The 27,192-nt window shown below is 40.4% G+C and overlaps 2 protein-coding genes across 5 annotated transcripts; one reads left to right on the top strand and one right to left on the bottom strand.

Annotated features, from left to right (window-relative positions):
- The first annotated feature begins 1,666 nt into the window (after positions 1–1,666).
- LOC138591408 (glycosyltransferase family 92 protein F13G3.3-like) lies at positions 1,667–11,960 on the top strand. Of its 3 annotated transcripts, XM_069662000.1 has the most exons (6): positions 1,667–1,735; positions 6,881–7,124; positions 7,207–7,507; positions 8,736–9,066; positions 9,169–9,344; positions 9,740–11,960. In XM_069662000.1, the coding sequence occupies exons 2-6, from the start codon at positions 7,040–7,042 to the stop codon at positions 9,969–9,971; spliced, it is 1,125 nt and encodes a 374-aa protein (XP_069518101.1). In that variant the 5' UTR covers positions 1,667–1,735; positions 6,881–7,039; the 3' UTR covers positions 9,972–11,960. The 3 variants fall into 3 exon arrangements, with proteins under 3 accessions (XP_069518101.1, XP_069518099.1, XP_069518100.1); XM_069661998.1 differs by having other exon boundaries at positions 6,881–7,507; XM_069661999.1 differs by having other exon boundaries at positions 1,704–1,745; positions 6,881–7,507.
- A 4,456-nt stretch (positions 11,961–16,416) lies between these two features.
- LOC138591645 (programmed cell death protein 10) lies at positions 16,417–25,693 on the bottom strand. 2 transcript variants are annotated; one of them, XM_069662294.1, is made up of 8 exons: positions 25,585–25,693; positions 23,947–24,176; positions 23,477–23,530; positions 21,228–21,345; positions 20,943–21,069; positions 19,097–19,175; positions 18,877–18,962; positions 16,417–17,285 (listed from the first exon to the last, which is right to left on the bottom strand). In XM_069662294.1, the coding sequence occupies exons 2-8, from the start codon at positions 24,034–24,036 to the stop codon at positions 17,204–17,206; spliced, it is 636 nt and encodes a 211-aa protein (XP_069518395.1). In that variant the 5' UTR covers positions 24,037–24,176; positions 25,585–25,693; the 3' UTR covers positions 16,417–17,203. The 2 variants fall into 2 exon arrangements, with proteins under 2 accessions (XP_069518395.1, XP_069518396.1); XM_069662295.1 differs by having other exon boundaries at positions 18,877–18,959.
- Positions 25,694–27,192: the final 1,499 nt, after the last annotated feature.

The raw sequence follows: 27,192 nt of genomic DNA, 5'->3' as shown, positions 1-27,192 counted from the left end.
CCTGCAATGATCACTGAAATGAAAGTTCTTGTATTTCAGGGACTCTGGATAGAAAGAAAACACTGACGGAGTGTTCGCTTTTGTACTGTTTGACACGTCACTTGTTTTCTCTACTTTTAAACGTCATCATGGACCTGTTGTAGCTGGCGGGGTAAAAGCCTGCAATACGTGTGGTAAAGTGCAATCTTCCGTGGAGAGAGTACAACCAATACAATGCAGCAGCAGAGGGTGATGATTGATGTTTGCTCTGTGGGGACACCTGCTGGCTGAAACCGGTTTCACTTGATTCCAGGAGAGATAACTTTGTTGAGTGTCTGTTACTATCACAACTGCAACTCAAATGCTAATCATTACCCTCAACATCATCTGGATACAAGAAAAGAAAAAGTGTCATAATAAACATATTTTAAAGAAAGAACCAAATTTGAATGATCTGTAATATGTGTTGTATTTATTAGGGAGGGATTGGCTTACCTGAGAGTAAAAGAAAAGTTAATTTACTTATTTTGCTTTGTTGGGGTTATTCAGAAAATCACGTGTATTTTGTAGTTTTTCTTAACAATGTTTGCTGAATGTTTTTTTATCCAGAAAAAGACACTTTATTAACCTTGGTTGAATAAATCTTAGTAAATAACTACATTTGTGTGTCCTATTTTTGCTGAATTGAGCAGTCCCTTTTTAATGACACAAACAAGTTGACACTTATGCTTCACACAGGCACGTTGCCAAAGAAAAAACAACCAATGTCTTAGCTACTTTAGGGAAATGAATAAATTAATACAGGTATTTCATGTAAAATGCCTTTACTTCGTATCAAGAAATCAAGAAGAATAAGGAGGATTTGGGGCCATATATAAAATAAATAAAGATATAAAGAAGAAGACATGCAGTTAAACATGTTTCTATGTATTTTCTTTTTATGTTTGCATTTACAGAAGTAAAAATAATATAAAACAAATAAAAACTATCTCACTTTTTATCCCCAATAACTGAGTTAATTATGACACTAATTTTCAATATTTAATCTTCTAAATGTATTATTCTATAAAGGCTACGTTTTCTGTATGTTATGGTTGTGGAAGAATCTCTCTGTGTGAACGTGATTGGTGCATATAAGAAAAGACTCTTGGGCCTTCTCTATCCTCCCGAGAAAAGATAGCTAATGCATACGCCCTGAAGCTTTAAAAAAACATTATCAGAATACATTTAAAGTGTTTAACTTTTATATTTAAGTGTTATAGTTAACTTTACACGTGTCCCGTTATCAGCGTGCAGTAAAGACGTAATATCGCTTAATAATCCAACCGGAAATAACTTCAATTAGTTCATAATGCCTTTAATGGCGCGTACCTTTGTCTGACAGACAGTATTAAAACTTGATTAATGGAGTCATTTGCTCTGTTAAGCAGCAGCTGTGCGGCAGGGGAGGTAATGTTAAACTTTTGAATCACGGCAGCACCAAACACACGGTGGGTTTTTTCGTTGCCAGTTCTCTTAATTTGACTTACAATGGGGTGAAACTTGTATCGTCGCACCGCCCTGTGGAAAGCTGAACACGCCCTCTGGTGCAGGGAAATACAGAGAGGGGGGGGGCGAGTGGGAAGGACAGAGGATGTCTGAGGTATAATTGTCACCTGTAGAAACCAGTACAGGGACACAAACATTTTATCAACCCCGCCTTCACTGAGTGTCTCAGCAGGCGACAACAGGACAACACCACCCACACTTCAGCTGAGTGAGTTACTGTATGTTGAATACTAAAATGAGTATGAGAATGAGTTTAAAAGTAAAATATTTCTCTTCTGAAATCTGCTGCGAATTCTGGCTTAGTACAGTGTTATCAAAGTCTCTTCTCATGGCTAAACGTTACGATATTCCTTTGCTATAACACAGCGTAAATTTTTGTTCTCTTCGTAAATCATTAATATTTGAGTGCAGTTTTGCTCACAACTACAAATTGTGTCGACGCCAAAGTTGTATTTGGCTGTAATATCTCTGTTATTCGTACAAAATAGTTAATATTTACTCTCTACTTTTGGCTTCTATCAGATGTAACTTTAAATTCCCATGTAAGGAATTAACAGCGTATTGGTTTAGATTTGTATCCTCCCAAAAGCTATACAGCTTGTTTGTTGCACCTACTGGGTTTCTTTATGCTGAAACCACAAATATAAAAACTGGTCTTGTTGGAAGTAGCAGAACACTTCTTATTACATACTGATTAATAAACCTGTTTGCCAAGGCTCACTCCATTCCCTAGAACAGTTAAGCAGATAAATAATTGCATCCAGGTAATGTCTGACTATTTGATGACACTGTAACACCCACAAAATGATGCTTTTCTAATCTTCCTCCATGCTAACGAAGCACACACTGACTGCTTCTGTTTGGTGAATAGGATCAAACATCAAAGACTTTGCAGTGTGTGAGAAAGCAATCAAGTAGAGTTCATTTGTTTGGAGAAAAAGGAATTCAGCAACAATGGTGTTGTGTTTGGGCAAAAGGTAAAGTTAGATTTACCAAATTTTGTATGAATTAGCTGTAAAGTACACGCTGATGATATTTTTTGAATGGTTTTATTTTGGTGGGTAGGATACGACAGCACGTACTCATCAGTGAGTACTGTAGCACTCATGTCTCAAAGCAATAAAGTCCTGCTTTGAACCTGCTGTGAAACCTATTAGGCCTTCCTGGGTGGGTTTCCCCTCTCAGTTTGCTCTCAAGTCTTTGTCGACTGAAAGGTGGAAAAGTGTGAATGTGTGTGCCAAGCCTTATCTGTGCACGTCTGCCCTGTGATATCCAGGCACCTGCCAAAGATGAACCCTTGCCTCTTATCTGGTTTGGGAATGGCTTCATTGCCTGCAGATATGGTAAGATTAAAATCCATAAAAAGCGGTTCGGATAAATGAAAAATACCATAAATAAACAGGAAAGAAACAATAGGGTTCTATGCGATAAGGAAGTAAAGATTCATTGGCAAGGAACAGGGCAGACCTGTGGGCTCTGTGAGCCAAATGTGGTAATGACCTGAATCCTGCTTGTTGTTTAGAATAATGTTTAAATATGAAAAAATACACTAGAGAAATACCTTCCAAAAATAGATTTTACCTCTTAAGTTTATGACGCTGCCATACAGCTGAAGTCATCTCAGGGTCATCAGCGTTACCACACATGCTAGTGATGCTGCGATGGAGAGCTAACGCAGGTCTGCACTCCTCAAAATGCACAAATGAATACATAAACTGAAGCAGAGACAGGAAGCCAGTCTTAAAGAATTTAAAGACTGTTCAAAGTAGTATTGTGTTTTTATTAAAGCTCCTGTGAGGAACTGTCAGTTTGTGTTGATTTTGGCGCCCCCTGTGGACAAAACCGTACCTCTCATCTCTTTGCTGATTTTGTCTTGTACATTCTTAAGTGGTGGTTTTTAACTGCTTTCTTTAACAGTCAGATGTATCACTCACTTTAAGTTTTTGCCCTGGAAAATGTAAACAAAGGCAGCGTGCAGTAAAACGCTTCGTCTGACACCTACCCCCCCGCCAGCGGTTTCAAGCGTTAAAAATATCTATATAGAAATAATCAATCTTGTCGCTGATGGTCTGGTTTGCTATTGTCGGTCATATAGAGGCATCAGAATTAATTTCAGTCTGTTTCGTAATGGACGAAAAACTCCTCACAGGAGCTTTAAATCAACCGTCTAACACTGACTTTATGGGGGTTGGTTTACATTGTTAGATTATCAGAGGATCACTTTATTAATAGGATAATTTGCCTGTTTATAAGTCTGTTGTTTGGCACAGAAATACTAAGCTTACAGTGTCAGCACGGCCCCTGTTAGGAGAAGCCTGCGGGAGTTCGCTAAGTCAAGCAACTCTGCAGAGGGCGCGTAGGTATACAGGGCCGTTGTGCAGAGAAAAATATAGAGCAGAGCGAAAGGGCTTTCTGACGTGAATGTAACAAAAACTAAAATGTTTGTTTATATGTAGGACTTTTTTAAGAGGCTAAAGTATTCAGGACTCCGTCTGAAACTGTGCTTCGCTTAGCTTCTCTGTGTAGGAACTCCTGCCGGCTTTTCATAACAGACAACTGATAATTACCTCATACAACCCCACTTCAAAAAATCTGAACTATCCCTTTAACATTAAAGCAGAGGGAATTTAGGAGAGTCAAACTGAAGAAAACACGTTAATGTAACGCAATCTACTGACTTCACTAATCCTTTATTTAAAATCTGGCATACTAAGATGTAATTGAATCGGCCTTGTTTGAGGTACGAACAAAAAGCGGTTCAAAGTAACAGGAAGGACCAGGCTAAGATTAAGATCCACTCCAACCAAGAACTTGTTTTTGTTTTGTTGACTTTTATAATTAAAGCTAATCATTAGCAGGATGTGCAATTAATCTTAGAGATGATTCATTTTGCTTCAACAAGGAAACTCTTAAAATGTTTGGCTGGTTGGTTTAATAACTGATTAATATCCACAGTTTAAAGGGCGTAGATGTACATACATACTGTATTTTCTGTGTCCAAAACAGATTTTTTCTTATCTTTACAGTAGGTAGGTTTATGTATGATATCTGTGTTGGGTCTCCTGTTAGTCTTATTGCACCACGTCAGAGTACAGGCCTGGTTATCTGATGGTGCCTGTTTATAATATGAGCGACCTGTATAACAAAACAAATGCTTTCTATGGTCACTTGTATGTTCAGCAATATTTGCTGTGGATTCGGTTTCCTTTGACAGTACTCGCGTTTGGTTACATGCCAAATCTTGATTGCTAGATGACAGAAACCAAAGATTAAACGCAAATTAAAAATAGTGCACACCCCATATACAGAGGAAAAGTCCTCACTGCATCAGAGCACTTTTAGTCATCTTATTTCCTGTCTTTCTCCAGCTGTCGTATCAAAAAATTGAAGAGCCAAAAAAACTAATCTCAGAAAAATGATTCTAACTCCCCAGGCCTTGATCAGTTATAGTGTTTCTACCCCTCATTAATAATACACGGAAACGTAAGCTTTGTTTGCACTGCAGGCAAATCAGATTTGTTTCCCAAATCCTTAAGACAGACTTTTCCACTCTGTTATTTGCAAGTGGTCTGATCAGATTTGTGTGTCCAGACATTAACAAGCTATCGATATGTGTTTCTGTAGTGAGAAGAGACGGAGAAGTCATGTTGAAATCGAGCACAAGCAGCCAGAGCTTTCTGCCTGAGACACATGATGGGTTGAATTTGCAATTTTTTACTTTTTCCAGACTTCCTTAAATCATACACAAAAGCCATCCAATCTGTATATCCCAAAAGAAGTAAATAAATACATTTAGACTAGGAAGGCACAATATTATCGGCACGTTATCGTTATCGGCCAACGCGCCGATATCGGCCGATATATTTAACCGATAAAATAATGGGCTGCTGCGTACTTGATTAAATGCCCGACCTCGGCGCAATGTCCCCGACGCGAAGAAGACCTGCGCGGCGCGGCGTGATGACGTCACGTGTGTCTACCTGCAGCATGAGAGAGTTAGAAGCCAAAATGTCCGTGGTGTGGAAGTTTGTCAAAGTGTCCGAAATAGATAGCAAAACTGCTATTTGCAATGACTGCTCAGCTTCGGTGATGCGAGGAGGAGCCAAGGCAAAGTCTTTCAACACTACAAACTTGATTAACCGTCTCAAGACCCGTCACCCCGACCGTTGTAACAAATGTAATAAGAGTATCACCATTATACTGCACGCTAATTCCAATACAGAAGAGAGTTGATGATCTCTGCAATTAGGTGTGCGGGAAAAAAATATTGGTATCGGTAATCGGCTAAATGAGTTGTCAAATATCGGCATATCGGATATCGGCAAAAAATGCAATATCGTGCATCCCTAATTTAGACCGATTTGACCTGTTAATATAGATGTTATTGATTCTTTTGTGAAATGTCTCCTCAACTAATTGGTGCATTGCCATGAGTCCATGTATCGTGTGTTTTTTTTTTAAATCTTCTCTTCAAGGTAACATCAGAAAATCAGATGTTTTTTGTGGGTATCAAACAATAGTAGTATAACTATGTTTTCCAGTTTTAACATTGAAATGAGTTATCATATGAAATAGAAAACCAAACCAGGTATTTAGTGTAAACATTAGAAGTAACCATGTACAAATGTATAATGTAACCCTCCTAAAATCCTGGAAATATACAGAGCAAATAAACACACCACCAGTGTTCTCAGTGGTAAAATGTCACTAAATTGGGGTGTTACAAAATAACGATACGGCAATGTATAGTCGTCCTGACTCGTGCAATATAATTATCAATAGGCTGCCACTTTACAAATATATGTCGCTCTAAACGGATTTCCCTGCGATTTTGGCTCACTACTTCACGAGTCCTCGCAGTGGCGCTCATGACATGACATTAATTGGTCGAAGAAGAGGTTAATCAGATGTTGTGATGTGTGATTGTCTTGCAATATATATAATGATCAATTATACCTCTGTAAATCAGCTTTCCTTTCGGTGATTGATTGCTTGATTGAGTTCAGCAAAGCAAAACAACAGAATAGATGCAGAGGGAAGGGTCTCACAAGGGTCTGCACACACACTCACCAACACACATGTATAGAGGCCCGTAAGTGATGATTTATATTATATTATATTTGTAAAAGTCTATGTTTTATTTTTCTAGGAAAATCCTTTTCTCTTATTCAAAGGCTCGAAAGGGTATTTTTATGTTTAACCTCAAACTCAACTCACAATCTACCCTTTTATAGGAATTTAAATTAAGGTCTAATGCAATCCAATATGAAAGCCCTGCAATAAATTGAATTGCATCAGACTGAGAGGAGTTCATGTCACATTAGTCTATCTAACTTTCCTAACTGTATTTCAGGTTGTGAATCTACCTCCTCTGTGGCTGGATGGAAATTAAAAAAAAAATCAAGGGGAAATTATTCCTCCTCATCGCCACCTGCCTCTTCATCTTTTTCTCCATGAGATGTACACCTGAGATGTACAATTACATCCCAAAGGTGCTAGGATCTCCGAATGAATGCCCCCTCTGGACAGCCGAGCACACCATCACCCTGCTGAACAATACCGACCACATGCTGGTGTCAGCCTTCATCGACCAGAGAGTAAAAGGCTTCGATTTACGCATCATCGGAATATTCAAGAGAAGCTCCATCAAACCTCTATACTGTCTTTTCTGCTGTGCAGGCTTCTTATCACATACAACTCCAGCAAATATTTTACAACATTCGGACAACTATGGATTTCCCTTCGTCACTACAGACGTCATGTGTCCGATTCCTAAACAGTGCAGCGCTACACACGTTGCTCTTCAGACTCAGCCAGGAGGAGCAGAGGTATCTAACCAGCTTTGGCTTCCGATAAGAAACCAGAAGACCAGTGAGAACGAGGACAAAAAGTTGCAGTTTAACTTCACGGTTTGCGTCTCTAACCTTTTTGGAGGCTACAACAATGTGCTTCAGTTTGCACAGACGCTGGAGATGTACAGGTTAGCTACACACCACAAACCACAGCGCTTTCAGTGGTATCTAGATCATCGAATCAGTATGACTTTATGTCCTACTTTCCTCCCTGGAGACCGCACTACAAAACAAAGTGAAACATTCACAACTTGGTTAGGTCTAAGTATAAAAAGTACTTGGTTTGGTTAAGGAAAGGAAATGGCATAAAAATGCCATTACAATGACACAACATTAAAATTGTCCAGCAATAGGTCACACTAGACCTCCAGATAGTTTAATGGAGAAGTTCTGTATTTTTAAACCTTAAATTTTTTACAAATTTGAGTGTTGAAATGACTTATAGGAACAAAATCGGTCCAGTAGATGGCCTCCACCGTGAGATCAGATCCTTTTTGTGTAACCAGAAACAGAAGTCTCGTTCAAGGAGAAGTCTCGCTCTGAAATCTCGCGGGTGGTGAGATGTTACCGGAACAGGACCGTGGAAACGTGAGTTAGCGTTGGAGAGAGGATTTGTTTACATAGAGGACTGCCAGCAGGAATATATTTCACAAGCCATGCCTGAATATTTACCTGATCGACGATGAAGATGAGGCATTTGAACCAACGTCCTGTTTCAGGTAACGTCTCACCACCCGCGAGATTTCAGAGCGAGACTTCTCCTTGAGCGAGACTTCTGTTTCTTGTTACACAAACAGGATCTCACTCTTTAAAAAAAGGACGATTTTTGTAGGGATCATTTCTGTAATGTTGTCAGACACCTGGAGTAACAATCTGAGCCTGTCAGTGGCAAAAACAAGCACTTTTAGTGGACGTACTTTGATTGGGCGCAATTGCAACTATAGTGGCCGTATCACGTCTACGCCGGAGATCTACTGGACCGATTCCCAAAGTTTTCTTCCTATCAGTCATTTTGACACTAAAATTTGTAAAAACAGGACCCAGGTTCAAAAATACCGAACTTCTCCTTTAAGCGTCTAATGCGAACGTAGACTCTAAAATCTAAATCTCCAGAAAAAGCAGCTATAATCAATTTTCTCTCCCAGTAGCAAAGGGCCATGAACATAGTGGACCAGTTAGTTTCAAAAGAGCTAGATATTTTCCTCAGGAGTTGGTGGAGACCAAAAACAGAGCTAAAAGGAGGGTAAAGAGTGGGCAAAGGTTAGTCTACATGGCTAGAAACCACTCTTGCTTTATGAATTTATTGGGGGTTATTTTGGTGAGCAAATCATTCAACTTCTGCCTCACCTTCCCTAGGTTGCTGGGTGTGGACAGGGTGGTGATCTACAACACTAGCTGCGGCCCAGAGCTCGACCGCCTGCTGCAGAGCTACAGCAGGACGGGCTTCGTGGAGGTAGTCCCTTGGCCCATCGACCTGTTCATGAATCCGTCCCGTGGCTGGCTCTTCTCACAGAGCGGGGGGGACATACATTACTTCGGCCAGCTGACCACGCTTAATGAGTGCGTTTACCGATCCATGGACCGCTCCCGCTACGTCCTGTTGAACGACATCGATGAGATTATAATGCCGTACCAACACAACGACCTGATGTCTCTGATGAACACGCTCCAAAAGCAGCAGCCAAATGTACGGTCATAAAACGTCAACATCCAAACTTCAGACCTTATATTTGATCTCTTTTAATATTTACATCCTCTTTCCATCTTCCGTGTTGTGTCACCTCCACAGACAGGCGTGTTCTTCATTGAGAACCACATCTTCCCCAAGAAATACTTTGAGCCGAGTGGGAGGTTTCATCTTCCTCAGTGGGACGGGGTGCCGGGAGTCAATATTCTGGAGCACATCTACAGGGAGGACCCCGACAGAAAAATATACCACCCGCACAAGATGATCGTTCGGCCAAGGTAGGCTTGATTTTTTTAGACTCCCCACTCAGGAAAAACAGCCAGTGGTTTGGTAGAATAAAGCCTTTTTGTGTCATTTAGTGGGCAAATTTGTAATGTCTTAGTGAAACATTGTTTGTAAAATTAAATGGTGACTTTATAAGTTAAGTAAAGTACGGTCAAAATCACAATACAGGCATTTACAAACATTTCCTCCAATCCACAGATTAATTTGCTTGAACAAACATTATGTCTAGTAGCCTGAACAACAGACGAGCAAAGGTTCCTCCCTAAACCCGACTGGACAAGCTCACCAATTTGTTTAGGATTTGAATATATGAAAACCATGGTCAACATCAAGAAAGGTAGAGACAATAAAATGCTCTGAACTCTCCTACGTCTCATGTGTGTGACAGGTCCGTGGAGCAGGTCTCAGTGCATGAAGTGCTCAAGAATTTCGGACCGAGGTACAAGGTTCCCCCGAATCTTTCCCGGATCATTCATGTCCGCGTGCCTCTGAGGGGGAAGTTAAAGTTCGAGGAGCTCAATGAGGACAAACGACTGTGGGACTTCCAGGAAAAACTGATTCCCAATGTGGACAAAGCACTGAGGAGAGCGGGCCTGCTGAGCTCAAAGGGGCAGAGATGATGAATGGGATGGAGCGGTTGGATCTCTTGCAGTAGGTTGAATTGAATATGGGCAGGGAGTCTGAGGGTCGTTGCTTTTTCCGTCTGTCGTACAGGCCAACATAGAAGGCGGCATAAATGTATGAACAAATTTGATTGCAGTTCATCGGATAGATGTCAAGACATTTCACTCGAAACCCACTGAACTGGTTTTGAGATATTTCAGTCTAGACGCCGCTAGCTTGACTTGAAAATACATCCGTAATACGGCTAAAATTATTAACAACTTCAGCGCAATCAAACCTGCAGATAGAGAAACAGTAGCGAGGCTTCTCCCTGATTTCGGTATTAATTTGAGGAAGTTAAGAGCTCATCCCTCAAGGTATTTCCCTCATCTCATCATTTATTCCTTGTTTGTTTCCACTCAAAGTTTCCACCTTTTGTTGCATTAATAGACCAACGTTTCCACCCAAGCCAGATTTTTTAATGCACGTAAAGAAATTGCACTTCAGAATAAGAGGATGGAAACCCACCTGGTGGTGTCGGTAGAACCTGTTAGAGTAAGATAACGATGATGATGATTAGTGGCTCAGTTCAGTTCAAGAGTTTGTGGCAGCCTTTCTACCTCAACATATATAACTGACCAACCATGACTAATACTTTAAGGGTCTGTGTCCACTAACAGCGTTTTTTGCGCCGGCGGCGCCCACAACCTCATTTTCAGAAGGCTTCTCAACGGTGCTTCCTATTGCTAGGATACAAAAGCTGTCTGGTGGCACTTCTGCTTCCCTTGGTATTGCCCGTTAAGTCTGTTTTTAATTGCTCTGTATGCTTTATATTACCTTTTTTTCAAGGAAATTTTACAAACAATTTTTTTCAAAGAAAACGATGGACTATTACGCCTCTGTTACATTTAGTCTTCAATGTAAAACACACAAAGGTGGGGCAAAGTCGTTCCGCCTCTGAGCCTTCATCGGAGGTAGTAACAGAGGCATAATAATAAATGAATAAGAGAGAAATAAATAAGTTAAAAAGTAGATACATAGATAAAATAATTAAAATAGAATAAAAGCTATAAATGATGCTAGGGATAGGAACAGATGAATGCATGAATGCATGAATGCATTTCAGCGGAATCAGCTGGGTTGTAAGGTCACAGTAGCTGAGATGAACTTGACAACTATGTCAAAAAGAAGTTGAACAAGTGATCAAGCAATACATGTGTCTCACCCACATCTGACCTCTATAAATGTGCCTTTTACTGAACTCTCACTTCTGTCTGCGACAGGTTTAAAGACTAAGTTCGAATGCATGCGACTATAAGTGAAACCACAGGTACATGTACAGCTGGAGACTCAGACTTAACCACAGGTGCAGTTTAAACCAGCTGCTAGAGTGCACGTAAAGGATGTCTGACTGATTTTTTCCAGCCACAGAGAATCATGGAAACCTTGTGATTTCTTATCAAGCTGCATGCTGGGAACACAAATCAAACAAGGGTATTAAAAGCAATCAATTTTAGTGTGATGGCACAAACTGTGTCGCACAGGTAGAGAGACGAGGAGATGCAGTTCAGCTATCGGACAAGAAATGTGAAACGTAACGTGTACAGTTTATATTTATGAAGGAGCGGGGTGTGAATATGCAAAGATGTATGCAGTATGAACAGGTGAGTGTGTCCAGTTGAGTAAATGAATTGCCTCATGTAATATTCTTGTAAACATTTAATTATGCTTAAATGTTTTTCTTTCATGATTTATCCAGGTGTTTTTGCTGGTTCATTGTAAAGTCATAAAAATCTTATGTAAATAATAAACCCTGTTTCACCGACTTCTTCAAACATGAGCAGGAACATTGAGCAAACAGAGACAAGTGATTTGCCCGTGAAGTAAAACTGCTGTATCCATCCTCTTTATGTCTTTTCATGGTGACTTCTGACTTCTAAACATTGATCTCAATCACACAACAACGGCTGTGTGTATATATGACATCAAATGACACAATTAAAGACTACACTACAAAGCAGTGCTCTCCCTTCTGCATTATTTGACAGGACACACCAGGAAGAACCACAGGGAGCGTGGGAAGCTAAATGCTTTGTGGTGTGTGGATCAGTAAAGGAACACCCTTAACATGCCTTTATATTGAGGTTTTTGTCTGGGCTTGCATCTGTCCTTAACCGAATTTTCCTTAAGTCAACTGGTTTTTCAGGACAAGGCCCCAAAACCGGTATTTTCACATACTTTCCTCCCCTGTCTGTTTAGTCATGTGTAGCCAGCCTTAATAACGTCAGCGAGGCAGACAGCTGAAGAGCTTTGAGTTCTTAACCCCCCCCTCCCCCAGATCAGTCCGTCACTCATCTGCTCGTTTTATTGAAGTCCTTTAAAATGGCAGTGAAACATATTAAAGCATGTTTATTTCATGGTAGTATTTCAATGTCTTGCAAATTCATACCAACGCTTCCCTACTTTTAAAAAGGAAATGCACATCTATACTAAAGTACTATCTAGAAGATTCAATCCCTATCTCCACCCTAAAGCCTAAGCACTGAACACTCACGGACTTTAATGGCGTCAGGCGCGAAGTGCGTGAGTTTGCGAGGGTTTGAGAGCTGCATAAAAATGAGGAACGGCACACACTATCAGGGCATCACACGTTGCCTGGAAACCAGATGGGCCATTAAAACTAATAAAGTAAAAAAGCCGACCTGCAGCATGCATTTGTGTGTCTTACAGTGTTCACATATTCTAAGATAAGATAAGCTTTATTTAACAAACTATCAAAAGTCAGAAAGGCATTGATGTTTAATTAATGCAAATATTTAATTGTTGTCACTTACAGATAAACGTATTCGGTTTTGTCACCATCCATGCTCGCATTGTTTACATTCATTTTCTTTTTTTTGGTGAAACTTTATTAAATACTACTTCAATGTACGAACATTTGTTTACATTTGTTGGGGGGCTGGACAATCACGTTCGTATAGGCCTACATCACCAAGTTCGCTATGAACTCTGGGTAAGTCCCACAGGAAAGTCGGCGTGAAGTCTGCAGATTCACGGAAAGTCCCTAATTTGGCGTTGAAAAGTCAAAACAAAGAAAAGATGGATGACTACAGATACAACTTCAACAATAAGTGAAAATCCAAAGAAAAAGAAACAAATTCGATGCTCAGATGAAGGCAAACAGTCTAAAAAGGAAAGCGACCGTCAGCGAGGAAAATCAGGAGTTACAACCGGAGCCAACCGTGGACGTCACACATGCGACACTGTCTGGATATCTGGGAAGTGTGCTCCCACAATTACCGTTAATCGCCATAGGTGTCGCCAAAGAGAACAAAACTGAGATCTTTGAGATTGTAACTCTAATTTGGCAGCTATCTAAAGCTAGGCTTGTTAAATATTGCAATCATATCATTAATATAACACCTACAGAGGCCATTCTTCTGTTTTGAATACTTTTTGATATCTACTTGCACACTTTTAACTAATTTAACATTTTAAATGCAGCATTTTTACTTTTAATTGTGTATTTATAAACTGTAATATTGCTAGTTGGGTCCAGCAACCAAGCATTACAGCAGAAAGTGGATGAAGACTCCTCCTTTGACAGAGCCTTTCTCTCTGTCCTTGCAATTTCATGGTTTAATGCCACGTTGTTTCGGGGCAACGATGGAAGCGTTATTGTCCGGGTGCCCTGCTGAACCAGACGACAGCATTGCAGCGGACAAAAGCAGTATCAAGGAAATTACCTGGTACTGATTTGCATGCTTATCAAAGTCAGGGGCAGTGACCTGATGACACCCACCAATATTTACATTATAGAAGCGGATAAAGAGTGCTCAGGTCGGCTAAAATGCTATTCAAAGGTTGGTTTTCAGGAATCAAATTTGCTTCGTGTTTGCTTGAAAATAAGTGTGAGTGTTGTGCATAGCCAAAAAAGAGGAAAGGGAGGTAAAGCAAACTTTCTTCTTTGCTTTCTGGCCCATGTAATTGTAAAAAAAAACGGTAAAAAAGAAAACATTATGACCACCGACAGTGGAAGAGAAAATTTATTAATCGGTACCTGCCATACTTTAGGCAGCAAGTGAACATTTTGTCCCCTAAGTTGATGAGTTGGAAGCAGGGAAAATGGGCAAATGGGCGAGCATCTGTGGGACGTGCTGGACAAACAAGTCCGATCCATGGAGGCCCCACCTCGCACCTTACAAGACTTAAAGGATCTGCTGCTAACGTCTTGGTGCCAGATAGCTCAGCACACCTTCAGAGGAGTGGAGTCCATGAAGGGCGTCTTACACAATATAAGGCAGGTGGTCATAATGTTATGGCTGATCAGTGTATACCAGACTCTGTCAAACTGGGCACATAAAGTAAAAGATTCCTTTAACAAGGAAGGGTTTTAAACATTTACCTCTGAAGATGTTTCAGCCCCGCCTACTCCCCTGAACGAAGTATCCAGAGCCATAGCGACAGAGAGTCGCGTCAGTGGAGGTCCAATATGCTCCATGATCCGCCATTGCGATGTCGCAACTCAAGTACCGTCACTCACTAACTCAGCCCCGGTGGTCGGCCAAAAATGTTATGTACAACTATCAAAGGATGTTTGCCTCTTTCTGAAGAAGTGACAATTATTTGCACTATTTGCACACAAGCCAAATATTAGTCTGTTATTTTGTACAAATATATCAGAAACAAACGTCCATAAAATGAAAAGGGCTAAACTACTGTCTAGCTCAAATGAGAAACAAAATGCTCTTGTGTCTCTGCAGACAGCTGAGTGTGAAATCTGATATATATTTCCTCGAGTGATGTAACTGGAGTCAGCAATGGCTGAGACAGAAGACTGCAAGTACAAAAATGAAAATAATCTGAGGGAAGAAGTGAGACGGCTGCTTGAGGCTCACTGGTTACACGAGCCGCTGCGGACACAATGTGACACACTCCGAAGTCCTGCCAAACTGTCAGAGGTCGAGTTCGATCGTGGATGATGTATGCACAAGGTTGTGATCAGGAAGAAGAAACATTGGACTGAAAAATAAGATTCATGCGACATCAATTTCGGTCCTTTTCTTTTTTTAAGTGCAATGCTAAATAAGCCTGTGTATATAGGAAGTAGACATAGGGCCGTTCTCATACACCTCTTCCTGCGCATTTCCACTCCGGGAGTGTGGAGTGGGTTGTTGAACCCTCCGCCAGCAAGTCTGCACCGATGCTGACTTACTGCAACGTTGTATTACGATCGTCGTGAGATGAGAGACGTACATCAAAGTTCCATGTTATCACCCATACAAACCAGAACTGCTTTAGTTAAAATAAACATCAAATAATATACTGACGTCAACGTCCTAAAGTTAATGTTATATTCTGGATTTAATAAGTGAAAAGTTTAAAGTGTTTTATATTAACAGGGTAAATATATTTACAGATCAGAAAAGGCACCAAGGAAGCTCGAAGTTCATGTTCCTCATGACTCTGCCACACTGGTATTAACGTCGCTTTTGTTATCTGTGTGACTTGAAACCATGGTTACACACATTTCCTGTCTCCGCCGGAGTTCGTCACAAAGCTCGGAGCTGTATTTAATCCCTTCACCTAAACAAAGGGTGCTCCGTTCAGGTGTGAGTGGGGAGGGTCCGGTTTGTTAAAGGCCCGTAGTTACTGGCTAGTGACTATATACTGCATACTGCGTTCGGCGTTAGTAACTAGTATGAAGGAGCTTTTCAAATTCATTTTGCAGTATGCTACGACAGGCGGAAGTAAACAATAACCGCCGCTTCTTTAGCTATAGCGCCCCCTTCTGCTGGAATGCTGCTGCTGTCACTTCAACTGTTCCAGCGCTTTGCATTGTGGGATACAGTAGGCGAGGTAGACTGGTCCGATGCATACTGGAGATTTTCCCCGAATCAGGACGACATCCGGGTATTTTTAGCCTACTGCACATTTTGCTTTTGTTTGCATACTGCAGACTACATTTTGGCCAAATCATTGAAAGCCTTGAACTTGACACCTTGGTGTTGAACAACAGGGTGGATACAGCAGAGGACAAGTTCAGTGATATAAATCAGCACAGTGGTAACTCAAAGCAGCCACACCTTTAAGTTTACATAACTTGAAGCCTTTGTATTATCTAAACAGGTGAGTTGTGTTCTAGAGGATTTACCCCCAGTACATTTGTCACGTGTCTTTTTTTGTACCAGGCTTTCAAGATGTTTTATTCTGCTGTAAAGTTGGCTTTAACAGGGGGCCTTATGGGGATCGACTCACACCAGCCTCTAGTGGCCGCTCCATGAACTGCAGCTCTGGAAGATCCCAGCTTATCGCAAAATAAGTGTAGTACTAAAATTAAATTGTCAGTTAGACCTGACACAACCTGTGGAATAAATTGAGGTTACACTTCTTTTACATTGTGAAGAAGAAAAAGAAGACATCCCACACATACTGGACTCGGACCCATTTAAAAAAGCATCATCATTTGGAAACTATTTATTGAACATTTGCAACCAGATATCAGTTAAATACAGAACTTTCAATTCTCTCTCTACATCCCCCAGCAGCAGGGACTGGCTCCACTTCATTACACTGAGAGGAGGGAATGTTACAGGACTTGGTAAGGCGCACACTGTGCTGGAAGTCATTTGGCTTTCTGTCTTCTGATAATAAAGAGAAAAGAAATCTGAGTCTGCCTCTCAAATGTCCAGCTCTGCTTCCTCTCCCCGCAGCTAGATCCTGCGCGTACAGACCGTGGCAAAATGACACAAAAAAAAAAAGGAGCCGAGAAGAGAAAACCAGTAAAGACGACTGAGACACACCCCTACTGAATGCGGTCAGAGATGTGTAGCCATGAATGAAAAGCTAAAAGCAAAATGATCAACATGAATATATTAGAAAAATGGCAATTAGTCTTTAATAAACACCTCGCCTCACCTACTCCCATCAAGACCAGGGTTATAAATTAAAACTGTCCAAATAAAATCAACCAAGACTTTGGGCCCGTTCAGTTCCACTTCAAGACTGGAAAATCCTCATTTAAAAAAACAAATGGCACTTTTCAGTCTCTTGAACTGGAATCTAGACTATCAACTTCAATGGAATCGACCCCCAACCCTAAAATCAACTCTGTCTAATTTACATATATGGGTCAGGCGCTCTTCAAGCATCCACCTGTCTAGCTGTTGCTCCCCCCCACAGGATGGGGTGGAGGAGGAAGAGGAGGGGGATGGGGCGGGGGGGGGGGGGGCTCTGTGGTCTCGCAGGGCTAGGCCACGGTTTTGAAGGTCTGCAGTATGAGGTTGGTTTGGTGGATGAGCCGGTTTGCGCTGATGAAGACATTTATCGCCCTGGAAACGGAGAAAGAAATGTGAGAAAACAGAGAGGAGCTGGTCAAACAAACAGTTAACGATCAGTGAGGGGGGGAGAGCGGGAGCGGGTGCGAGCTGGTTCTGCCAAGACACTTAAAGACGCACAACAGGTTTAGTTAACCAATGACCTCATGAGTCAAACATTCCTGCCCTTTGTCGAAGCAGTTCTCGATACAATGGAAAACGTTACAATGTAGACACACATGAGGAGGACGATCACGTAACAAACTATGTCTCAATATTTAAAGGACATTCTGTCACTCCGCTGGCTACAAAGACACAACAACAATCAGCACATCTTTCCTTGTGCTCAGTTTTTGTTGACTTCGTGTCAGAGAGTTATTGATTCCCTTTGATAGATGTAGTTTGTAGAGTTGTGTAGCGATTCTGCATGATGTGCTTCCTAATCAGTCTGCCAACTCTCGTTAATGTCAGCGCTGATCACACCGTGAAAATGTGGACGGCATGATGCATCAGATGCTCACAGTTGACCTATAGGGCTGCAACTAAAATCAATCTGTGAAATATTTATTAATTGATTGTCTGTAAAATGTCAAAATACTTAAAACCAGTGGTTCTCAACTGGTGGGTCGGGACCCAGAAGTGGGTCGCGGAAGTGTGCTTGAAGAAAAAAAAAGTTGTTGCAGAAAGTCTATGCTGCGCTTTTATTTTGAAGGTTCTATATATACAGTCATTGGTTTCCTATGACATGCATGCGGCAGAAGTGAAGTTTATTCACACTCCATGTATCCACTGATTGGTTAATCCCAGTTACAGTTACATTTACATTCTTGAAACGTGTTGAGCCCCACAGTAGTTGCCTTTATGTTGCCCTTTCAAGTTTCTGTTGAAAAAGGCTGCTAATTGAATGAATTGTAGAGTGAATACGTTCTTCTTATGCAAACTGTACAAAATTTAATCAAATAAATTTGACTGGTTAAAAAATTTGGGTCGTAATTGGTCACTAAGGAGGTGGTGGTGGGTCCTGAGGCGAGACCAGCTGAGAAATACTGCCTTAAACCAAATGACATTATAGACTTGGAATATTTAAAAAACACGGGATTAAGGATTATTTGACGACTGAACGCACGTCATGTTGCTAATTGAACATTTTTTATTTATCGCTTATTTGTTCTTACATGTGAATTTCGTTTAAGCTGCTTTCTTGACCAGGACTCTCTAAAGGAGGTTTAGTATCCCACTGGGAATAATTCAGATAAAAAGAAGCTGAAATCAAAATAAAATGACCCAACCCAAAGGAAGAAACTGGGGTCATGTGCAGCAGGAACATTTCTTGGCAGTGACTGCTGATTAGGGCAGCCAGCTGAGACAACCAGCCTCCCAAAGTTGAACTATTCCTTAAAAAGTAACCTCAAAGTCATAATTAGAAAAGTCCTCATGTAAACTAATAGATTCATAATGTCAGCATAAATCCAGCTGCTCCTCAGTCATATGGAGTTGAGGTGTTTGTGTTGCTCAAAACGCTTTTCTACTAATGACGTAACCTGTCTTTAATAAACAGCGTAAGGAAAGGATGAATCATCACAGGGGTTGTCACGGTTACACTTACTTTCCGTCTTTGAAGTATGTTTTGAGGGTGTCGCTGAAACTTTTGGAGTATTTCACAAACTCCTTTTTCTGGTGCTCCAGGGCCTTCTCGAACACAGAATGAACACAGGGACATCATGTTAACATACACAAGAAATAAAGTACAGGTGTGTGTGTGTGTGTGTGTGTGTGTGTGTGTGTGTGTGTGTGTGTGTGTGCGTGTGCGTATCTTTGTAACTCACTCTGCGATTCTGGTACTGATATTTCTTAATGACGTTGTTGACTGTGTCCAGGAGCTCTTTTATGGCGCTGGCTATGTCTCTGTGAGAAACAAACAACAGGTGAGGATTTCATAACATACATTCCACCACGGGGTGTAACAGTCAGTGTAAGGCATGTCTGTACAGCAGCAGTGAGATGACCATCGTCCTAAGGAAAGTTATCAGTGGTATCTGTACCATCATCACCAATAAAGGCTGGATTTATTTTGCAATGTATTTTTTTGTGTTACGCTCTTTCTTCGCCTTCGTCCTGATTTATGAAAACAGCCAACTTTTAATTTCTAATTAGGGAACACTCATCCACATCTATCAGGAGGTCATTTAACCCAACAGCCCCACATTTTTCTGATTAACTGGAAAACAATTTGTGCAAAGGTCGCCCATGGTAATGACTGGTTTACTAGCTCATCTAGCTTACATTGTGTAGCATCAATAGCTTTATTGTTCCTTTGCTGAAACATTTTCAACACTACTGATGCTTACCGTAAAATTTGGTGTATAAGACTCACTTTCAATACATTTTTTACCATCTACAAAGTAAGTCCTATAAAGCGATACGACCTATATACCGGTATAAAATGAAGAGAGAGGTATTTTATTGCGTTACACTATTTTACCCAGAAGATGGCGCTATAATCCAGCTAAAGCTTCATCACGGACATGCGCTGTCCAATCGCTACTATCCTACTAATAATCAACATGAGCGTTAGCTGAGCTCAACAACCGCAATGGTAGCTAGTAGGATTGCAAAATGGAGATGGTGAAAACAGATGGTCGGCTGTAATTTATGATTTGAAAGTTTCAAATTAAAATAAATTGAAATAGTGTTGAAATAACTTGTGTGTACATTTTCATTAATAAATAGCTATAGTAAACCTTTTTCCCTCCGGGATACCCCCAAAAACAGACTGCGTCTTATATTCCTGATTTTACAGTAATTCCTCATGATGATGATGATATATATACACTCACCAGCCACTTCATTAGGCACACCTAAAAAATCCAAGTTCAATACAACAGCACTGCCATGGATACTGCTTTTATGAAGTTTAGTTTTTGTTGACTTTTGTTTTGTTGAGAGTCTAAAGTGTGTAAATTCAATGTTTATTACTGAGGCTGTAGTTAAAGGTGGTGTTGTACTGAACTAAATTACAGTGAGATGTGTCTTTTTGTCCTCCCTATTTTCATACATGAGGGGGCCACAGTATTAGAAACACCTCTGAATATGATGCAGCTCTGTACAGCCCCACCACCAGTTATGACGCTGAAATATAATTGAATTAACACGTTGTTACATTACAGGCAACATAAAAGCAAATCTTATGGCTGAGCTGGTGTATTGGATCACATTTGATTTTTCAGGTGCACCTAATGAAGTGGCCGGTGAGTGTATATACATTTATGTATTATGTTATTTGCATTCACAACACTAGCTGCTAACAACATGGCTATATAGCAATGGTGATAAAACCATCACTTTGGTCCAGGCAGAATTAGAGATGTTTGAATGCAATTTCTTCCAAGGATTCAAAGGCCTAGACTTGAGTATTGGCCGATACCAGTGCGATAAAAAATAAATATTAAAGTACTTCATGTTTTTAACTGTTGACATAAACCAAAACAGTAGTTGCTTGAAGCAGCCATGATATATATTTTTCCTTTGTAGGCTAATGATTCATTATAAAAGTAAAAAGTGATCATGATTATTATAGCTGCAACCGACCACCTGGTCATGACGTTGAACATTATGCTGTAAAAATGATCAGATATTTTCTGAATTGTTGTTCCATTGTGTGCTCACACTCACTTGATAGTCTGTAGGAAGCGTACTCTGTCATTGATCTCATCGGGGATTTTGCTGAGGATGTGTTTCAGAGCTCTGGCCTTCTCGTTTAGGTCCTGGAACTCCTGCTCGGGCCGGTCGATCATGAACTCTGCGGGAAAAGGGTGTTTAGCACAGACGCTCTGTGATCTATAAAGAACAGAGCACTGGTGTGCACCGATGATCTGCAGGTCAGGGCCGCGGATCCCACAGCCACAAAAGACCATTCCCACCACCGCACCTCGGCTCTTCTTCCTCTCACACACTCACCTTCCACATCATCCGCTGCCATGCGCAGTAGGGATTCAGTGAAGTTGATTTGGACGTTCTTTTTCTCCAAGATCTTCATTATGATGTCCTGAGTCAGGCCGGGGTTCTCCCTCTCCGCCTGACAGGAGAGAAATATAATTAGGTGGGAAGAAAAGTAATCAATTCATGTTTGAGAGAAAAAAATAAGGAAAAGAGCCGTTTTTCTTTTCCAATGAAAGCGAGAAGAAGCTTTGAGCTGCAGAGAACAAAGCCAGAATTTTTATTGAATGTAAGTTCAGACGAATGCACAAAAGCTCGCCTCGTGAATTATTCAACCATGAATTACAGCAGCCAGGAAGCAGCGGGGGCAGCAGAGACACCAATCAGTGAGACGAGCGAACAAAAGACCCACAAATGTCAGAGTAAAACAGCTGTAAGGTGAGCACGTCTCCCTTTGGTTTGGAGAACGACAAAGCTGCTTCTCCTTCATTAATACTTCATCTGAGCTCGCCGTGAACACATCTCATCATCAGAAGAGGCAGCAGTACAGAGGTAATCTATGGCCACCATGCTTTTATTATGCCAGTGCAATCACAGCAGTGTATGGATTTTCAAAATAAAGGCTTGGCTAATGACTACAATCACACAATACCAGAACCTTTTATATATGGGTGTCAGCCGAGTTCATCCACTTAAATATCAATCATGTAACCGCTATACAACCTGAACCTACTAACCTCTATGTTACGGATTGGAAAACTAATCAGAACATTTTATATGAGATCATTCATCATTCATTTCAAATGTGCTCCAGCTGCAGTGTTATGTCATTAAAAAATCCATACTTTGTCACTATGTGTGCATTTAACACTCATCCCTGGTGAATTTATATGAAACAATGCAAGTGAGGTATGGAGTCTAAAGTCTGGGGCTGGGGTTCCTTCACTCACTAGATGAAGTGTTGAGACCTTTGAATGTAGCGGCATTGCTAAAAATAGGTCCAAGAGATCAACAACCACGGGCGGTCCGACAGCCCTACAGGTTGTAAACAAGCCAGCAGTTCTTGCCGGGTAAATTTACAACATTATTTGGAGGTTAAATCCAAACAGAGCGCTTCTGTAGTGTCGCCGATAATTCCCCATCGCACAAGAAACTAAGGCAATTTCACACTAGGGATGAGTCGACAAAATTAAAATAGTCATTAATTTCTAAAAAAAAAAAATCATTAAATCGTTGAAAAAGTCTTTGCAGCTATTATTATTATTTATTCAGTCATCACACCATAAATATTCAAATCCATGTGTTAAGTAGTGACTGAAAAGGCTGAGGCAGAAGCAACCGCTTATATACGCCTATCATACATTATTATCAATCCCAATTGTAGAACTGAAACACTTGCTTTATTAATTATTGAACAGGAAATAAATCAACTAATCATTCCTGTTTAGGCCTTTCTCAGGCAAAGATTGCCTGGTTTCAGCCTCTCAAACGTCATGATATGTTGCTTTTGTGTCTCACATATGATAGTAAAATGAAGGTCATTGGGTTCAAACAAGGAAAAGTAACTGTAATGTCTGCTAAATTATTACGGGTGCTTTTCAATATTTGTGCAATTTCATAGTTTTCATTTCAAATAAATAAAAATAAAGATAAAAGCCTGATTTATTGAACCTACTCTGTTAGTGCCCCCTCAGCATTCCAAAATATCAGCACCTTATATGCTGAATGTAACATTAACATAAAAGATAAAACAGCTGCAGCTACTAAAATAAAGATAAACTGGGGCGGTGGTTTAGCTCAGTGGTTAAATCGCGTGTCACATGTACAGAGGCTCAGTCCTCGATGCAGCGGCCCCGGGCTCGACTCCCACCTTCGGCCCCTTGCTGCGTGTCACATCCCCACTCTCTCGTCCCCTATGTCCCTATTTATCCCCTTGTCCTCTCTCTCAATGAATAAATAAATGTAAATTTTTCTTCTCTAAAATACAAACATGACTTGTGATGAGTTTAACACAAAGGAAGAATGCTGCTTTAGCTGGTTTTACTTCGCGTGTTGCTGCACTGTGTTCTGTTTTGGTTTATTTCCATGACCTGTAATTTGCATCAGGCAACATGTGGAGCAGCCTTGTTGTTCTAACATCCTTGAACTGGCAACTTTGTCCTCAGTCATGGCCGATGTGCTTAAAAGTTCCTCTGTGTGTCCTCGGGTTAACTTAACCTTTGTCAGAATGCTTGTTAAGAGCATGGGATGAAACATAAATGCAGTCTTACCTTTATGAAGGCTGCTCTGAGCGTCTGTGCTGCTGATAGGTTGATCCTCTCCAGCTATTGAAAACAAAAAGAGAAACACACACACATTAATCTGGAGGCGTCACCTACACCAGAACGTACAGGGGGATCAACTGCAGCTGTGTGCTAGGTTAAAGCAAAATGCTCCATCAGCTGATTCAAAGGAACATCCTAGAGTAGCATCTTTCATGGTCCTTGAAATTTGGAAGGCAAGGCAAGTTTATTTACATAGCATGTTTCAGCAACAGGACAATTCAAAGAGCTTTACACAAGACAACAAAAGCATCATGAGAGAAGTGCACTTCCTCTTGCTATGTTTCAGTGTAGATGACGGTCATCTTCTGGTAATCATTAGTCCAAACTAATACAGTACAAAAAGGATTAAACCCAATGCCAACAAACCAAGAAAAATGCTGTACTTAAGGTGACACATGAGAAACGTGCTATTTTACCTCGTTGAAAACTGGGTACATCACGGCATACAGCGTCATGGATACCATGGAGTTTGTCTCCGCTTCATTCTTCATCTCCTCCATTGTCATCCTCCAGGGGAGGAGCCGCTCTTGGTGAAAAGGTGAGGAGGAAACTGCAGCTTACACACACTCACACATACACTCACTCACCCACTCACGCACGCACACACACACTCTCACAACCTCGCAAGCTCCAGAGTGACAAGAGCCTGGCAGGGGGAAAAAAAGACAAACAGCAGGGTATTGATTAATTCTTTTTTTCTGTTTTGCTATGTACTGTAAGTTAAAGTAATTTCCTCTTATTACTTATTATGTTAATCATAAACCAGGAGTACCATGCCAGCTTGCATAGATGGCCTATTGACAACTGTAACAATCATGACAGCATTCTTAAAAGATGAAATCAGCTTTGATCAAATGAACCACACATTCACTGTCCAGTGGGATCTCTAAGCTGCTGTACTCCAAGTATTAAGGTAGTGTAGTATATAGTGACATAAAAATGATCCCAATGAGCTCCTCGCAGTGAGGTATAAGGATTTTAAACTTGGGAAAACATTGGTATTAGATTGGTACTTGGCATGCGTTAAGGTAGAGATTAGGCATTGGAATTGGTGCTTGAATGGATAACAAGTTCTATCTGTTCAAAGCTGGATATTTAACAACTAAACTGTAATAAATTGTTATTCTTTAACATGGACAAACTATAACATGGAATCTCTATTATCTAAACGATATGTTTAGCTTCCTCTCCAATTTCGTGTTACTCAGCCAACACATTTGGTGATCACAATATATAAATAATACTATACATCTACTGTATGCTAATATATGCTGAAGTTTGTAGCTTACTAAAGAGCAGTAAGAGATAATTTGTTGTTGGTTTGTTTAACTTTGAGGAGGGGAGTGGCACAGTTATCTGTTACCTGGCTGGTGACAGCAAGGCCAGTGTGAGCACACAAGTACTTGAATGTCTTTAAGCAAGACCCCTTTCCTATTTAACTGTTATGATATATTTGTAAGAATTTGAAAACGCATTACAGACAAAGCAGTGTTTGGCAGTGCAGCTCAGTTTTGAGCTATCGTTAACAAACTGACCAGCATTTGGCTATTGGGCTAGATTTGTAAGTTAATTCTGCTTTTACAGGCCTCTTTAATGTGTATAACATATACAGTATGATTACTTTTTGTCAACCACAGTGTTTGACGCGATGGCTAGCTAACTGGTAGGCTACATTGACTAGGAAACTGGATGCATTCAGCCCAAGGAAACAGCTAACATGCTAACTGGACATGGCTAAGAAAGTAGCTTGTGTGCATTCAACTGTGGTTTGCTGTTTTATTTAAGGTTGGAGATTTCAAAATACATTGTCAGAACATTAATTGACACGGTACGGTGATAAATTTATAGCGATCTAACCGTAAAGATACCCAATTGAGGCCTATGCCCGACCAAATCGATGTTAGCGAACTGCTAGCAGTTAACAACGTAGCTTAGGTGCTAGCTACAGTAAATTGGAGATTCGTACTTATTGATGAGTTAAAACACGTCAACAAACTGCTTAAGGACATACGCGTAAGTCGGTGTATGTATGTCAAATGTGTACTTGTATCTACCTTTGGTCTGACTTCTTTAATGGGTTGGTTACGCCGTCGATTGCCTTTTAGCTGCTATGTTTTCTTTACAACTTAAGGCGGAAGTTTTTTAGGACTGGCCTGAGCGACATCTTCCGGACGGTTGCTACGTAAACACACGCTATCCAATCAGAGGGCGTCTGGCTATAACGACTGTGACGTCATATACAATGGTTAGATGTCTGTTATTGCAGCATTTTTGAGTTACTTTGTGGAAGTTAATATAGAGTAATATCGTTTTTATTACATTTCATTTTGTGAATTGGGATGTTGGATGGCTGTATCTATGTGACTAAAATCCAATCCAATCCATTTTATTTATAAAGCACAATTTTAAATAAACGCAAAGGTTTCCAAAGTGCTGTACAGTAAAATAAATACAATAAAACATAATAAAAAGTCAGAATACTAAAAATAAAAGAACATAAAACATAATAAATTACTAGACTGTTCACCTCAGATAAAATATCTGTGCACATAAAATCAACAACCTATGTGGTGTTAAAGGCCAGAGAAAAGAGGTGCGTTTTAAGAAGAGTTTTAAAATTAGACAGTGAGGAGGCCTGTCTAATGTGCAGCGGCAATTCATTCCATAATTTTGGAGCTGCAACCGAAAACGCCCGGTCCCCTCTGAGCTTCAGCCTAGTTTTGGGAACCCTCAGGAGCAGCTGGTCAGCTGACCTGAGAGATCGGCTGGGTGTGTAATGGTGGAGAAGCTCAGAGAGGTACAATGGGGCAAGACCATTTAGACATTTAAAAGCAAATAAAATCATTTTAAAATGAATTCTAAAATTGACGGGTAGCCAGTGGAGTGAAGCTAAAATCGGTGAAATGTGCTCAAACTTCCTTGTGCCAGTTAAAAGACGTAAAAGTACATTCTGACCAATTTGTTTGTAATCTGCCTTTCTCACAAGTCCCCAACTTGTGCTGTAAGATACATCCTGTAAGAATCCCTTTAAAGTCCATAATCAAAATTCTTAACGCTTATAGATATGCTTTGGGGTGTCCATCAGTTCAAGTAAAGAAGTAAGTAAACAAATCAAAATGTCATTTTGGCTTTAATCCAAAATTACCACGTGACAATTGATTTAATTCCCAGTTACAGTCGCCATGTCAGGAGGTAGAGGGTTTAATTTTCTGTCTTTTCCAAAGGAATTTAGAGGTCATCCTCCATGCTGTCAGTTCATTGGTCTGGTAACTCTGAGGACTGCACGCTCCAGGTGCATGAAGCCTTCAGGCAATGTGTGGAGTTTTGAGCTTCTGTTTTACATGTAGTAAAATTCAGGTAACTTACATATGGCCTTAACAAGGAAAGCACTGTTGAGGAGTCAAAGAAATGGATTACTTAAATCTAAACCAGTGCGTCACGAGTTCAATGCTATCAACACAAGTGAAGGTTATTTCAGTGCTTCAATTTAACTGTGATAAACTTGAACTAAAAATGTAACTACTAATGTAAAACAAATAGGATATTTGCTTGCTACACACACCAAGTAGGATATTTAAATTCCTTGGTTTATAATACAGCAGGTTGTTCTTCAGTCAACATCAGCCTCCTTTTGGACAAACATTGTACCTCATGTAGATTTT

The sequence above is a fragment of the Semicossyphus pulcher genome, unplaced genomic scaffold (assembly GCF_022749685.1).
Source record: "Semicossyphus pulcher isolate SPU_LCO1_2020_fin unplaced genomic scaffold, fSemPul1.0.p SCAF_14, whole genome shotgun sequence".
Classification (NCBI taxonomy): Eukaryota; Metazoa; Chordata; class Actinopteri; order Labriformes; family Labridae; genus Semicossyphus; species Semicossyphus pulcher.
The sequence above is the reverse complement of the archived record's forward strand: the minus strand, read 5'-3'. Positions and strand labels throughout refer to the sequence as shown.

What these genes read in the sequence shown, in the direction of transcription:
- LOC138591408 (XM_069661998.1), top strand. Translation starts at nt 6,909, where the DNA reads ATGGAAATTAAAAAAAAAATCAAGGGGAAATTATTCCTCCTCATCGCC. An exon ending in TCCAAAAGCAGCAGCCAAAT is followed by an intron (nt 9,067 to 9,168) that starts GTACGGTCATAA and finishes TCACCTCCACAG; the next exon opens with ACAGGCGTGTTCTTCATTGA. An exon ending in AAGATGATCGTTCGGCCAAG is followed by an intron (nt 9,345 to 9,739) that starts GTAGGCTTGATT and finishes TGTGTGTGACAG; the next exon opens with GTCCGTGGAGCAGGTCTCAG.
- LOC138591645 (XM_069662294.1), bottom strand. Translation starts at nt 24,036, where the DNA reads ATGACAATGGAGGAGATGAAGAATGAAGCGGAGACAAACTCCATGGTA. An exon ending in TCAGAGCAGCCTTCATAAAG is followed by an intron (nt 21,346 to 23,476) that starts GTAAGACTGCAT and finishes CTCTCCTGTCAG; the next exon opens with GCGGAGAGGGAGAACCCCGG. An exon ending in ACATACTTCAAAGACGGAAA is followed by an intron (nt 17,286 to 18,876) that starts GTAAGTGTAACC and finishes CTCCGTTTCCAG; the next exon opens with GGCGATAAATGTCTTCATCA.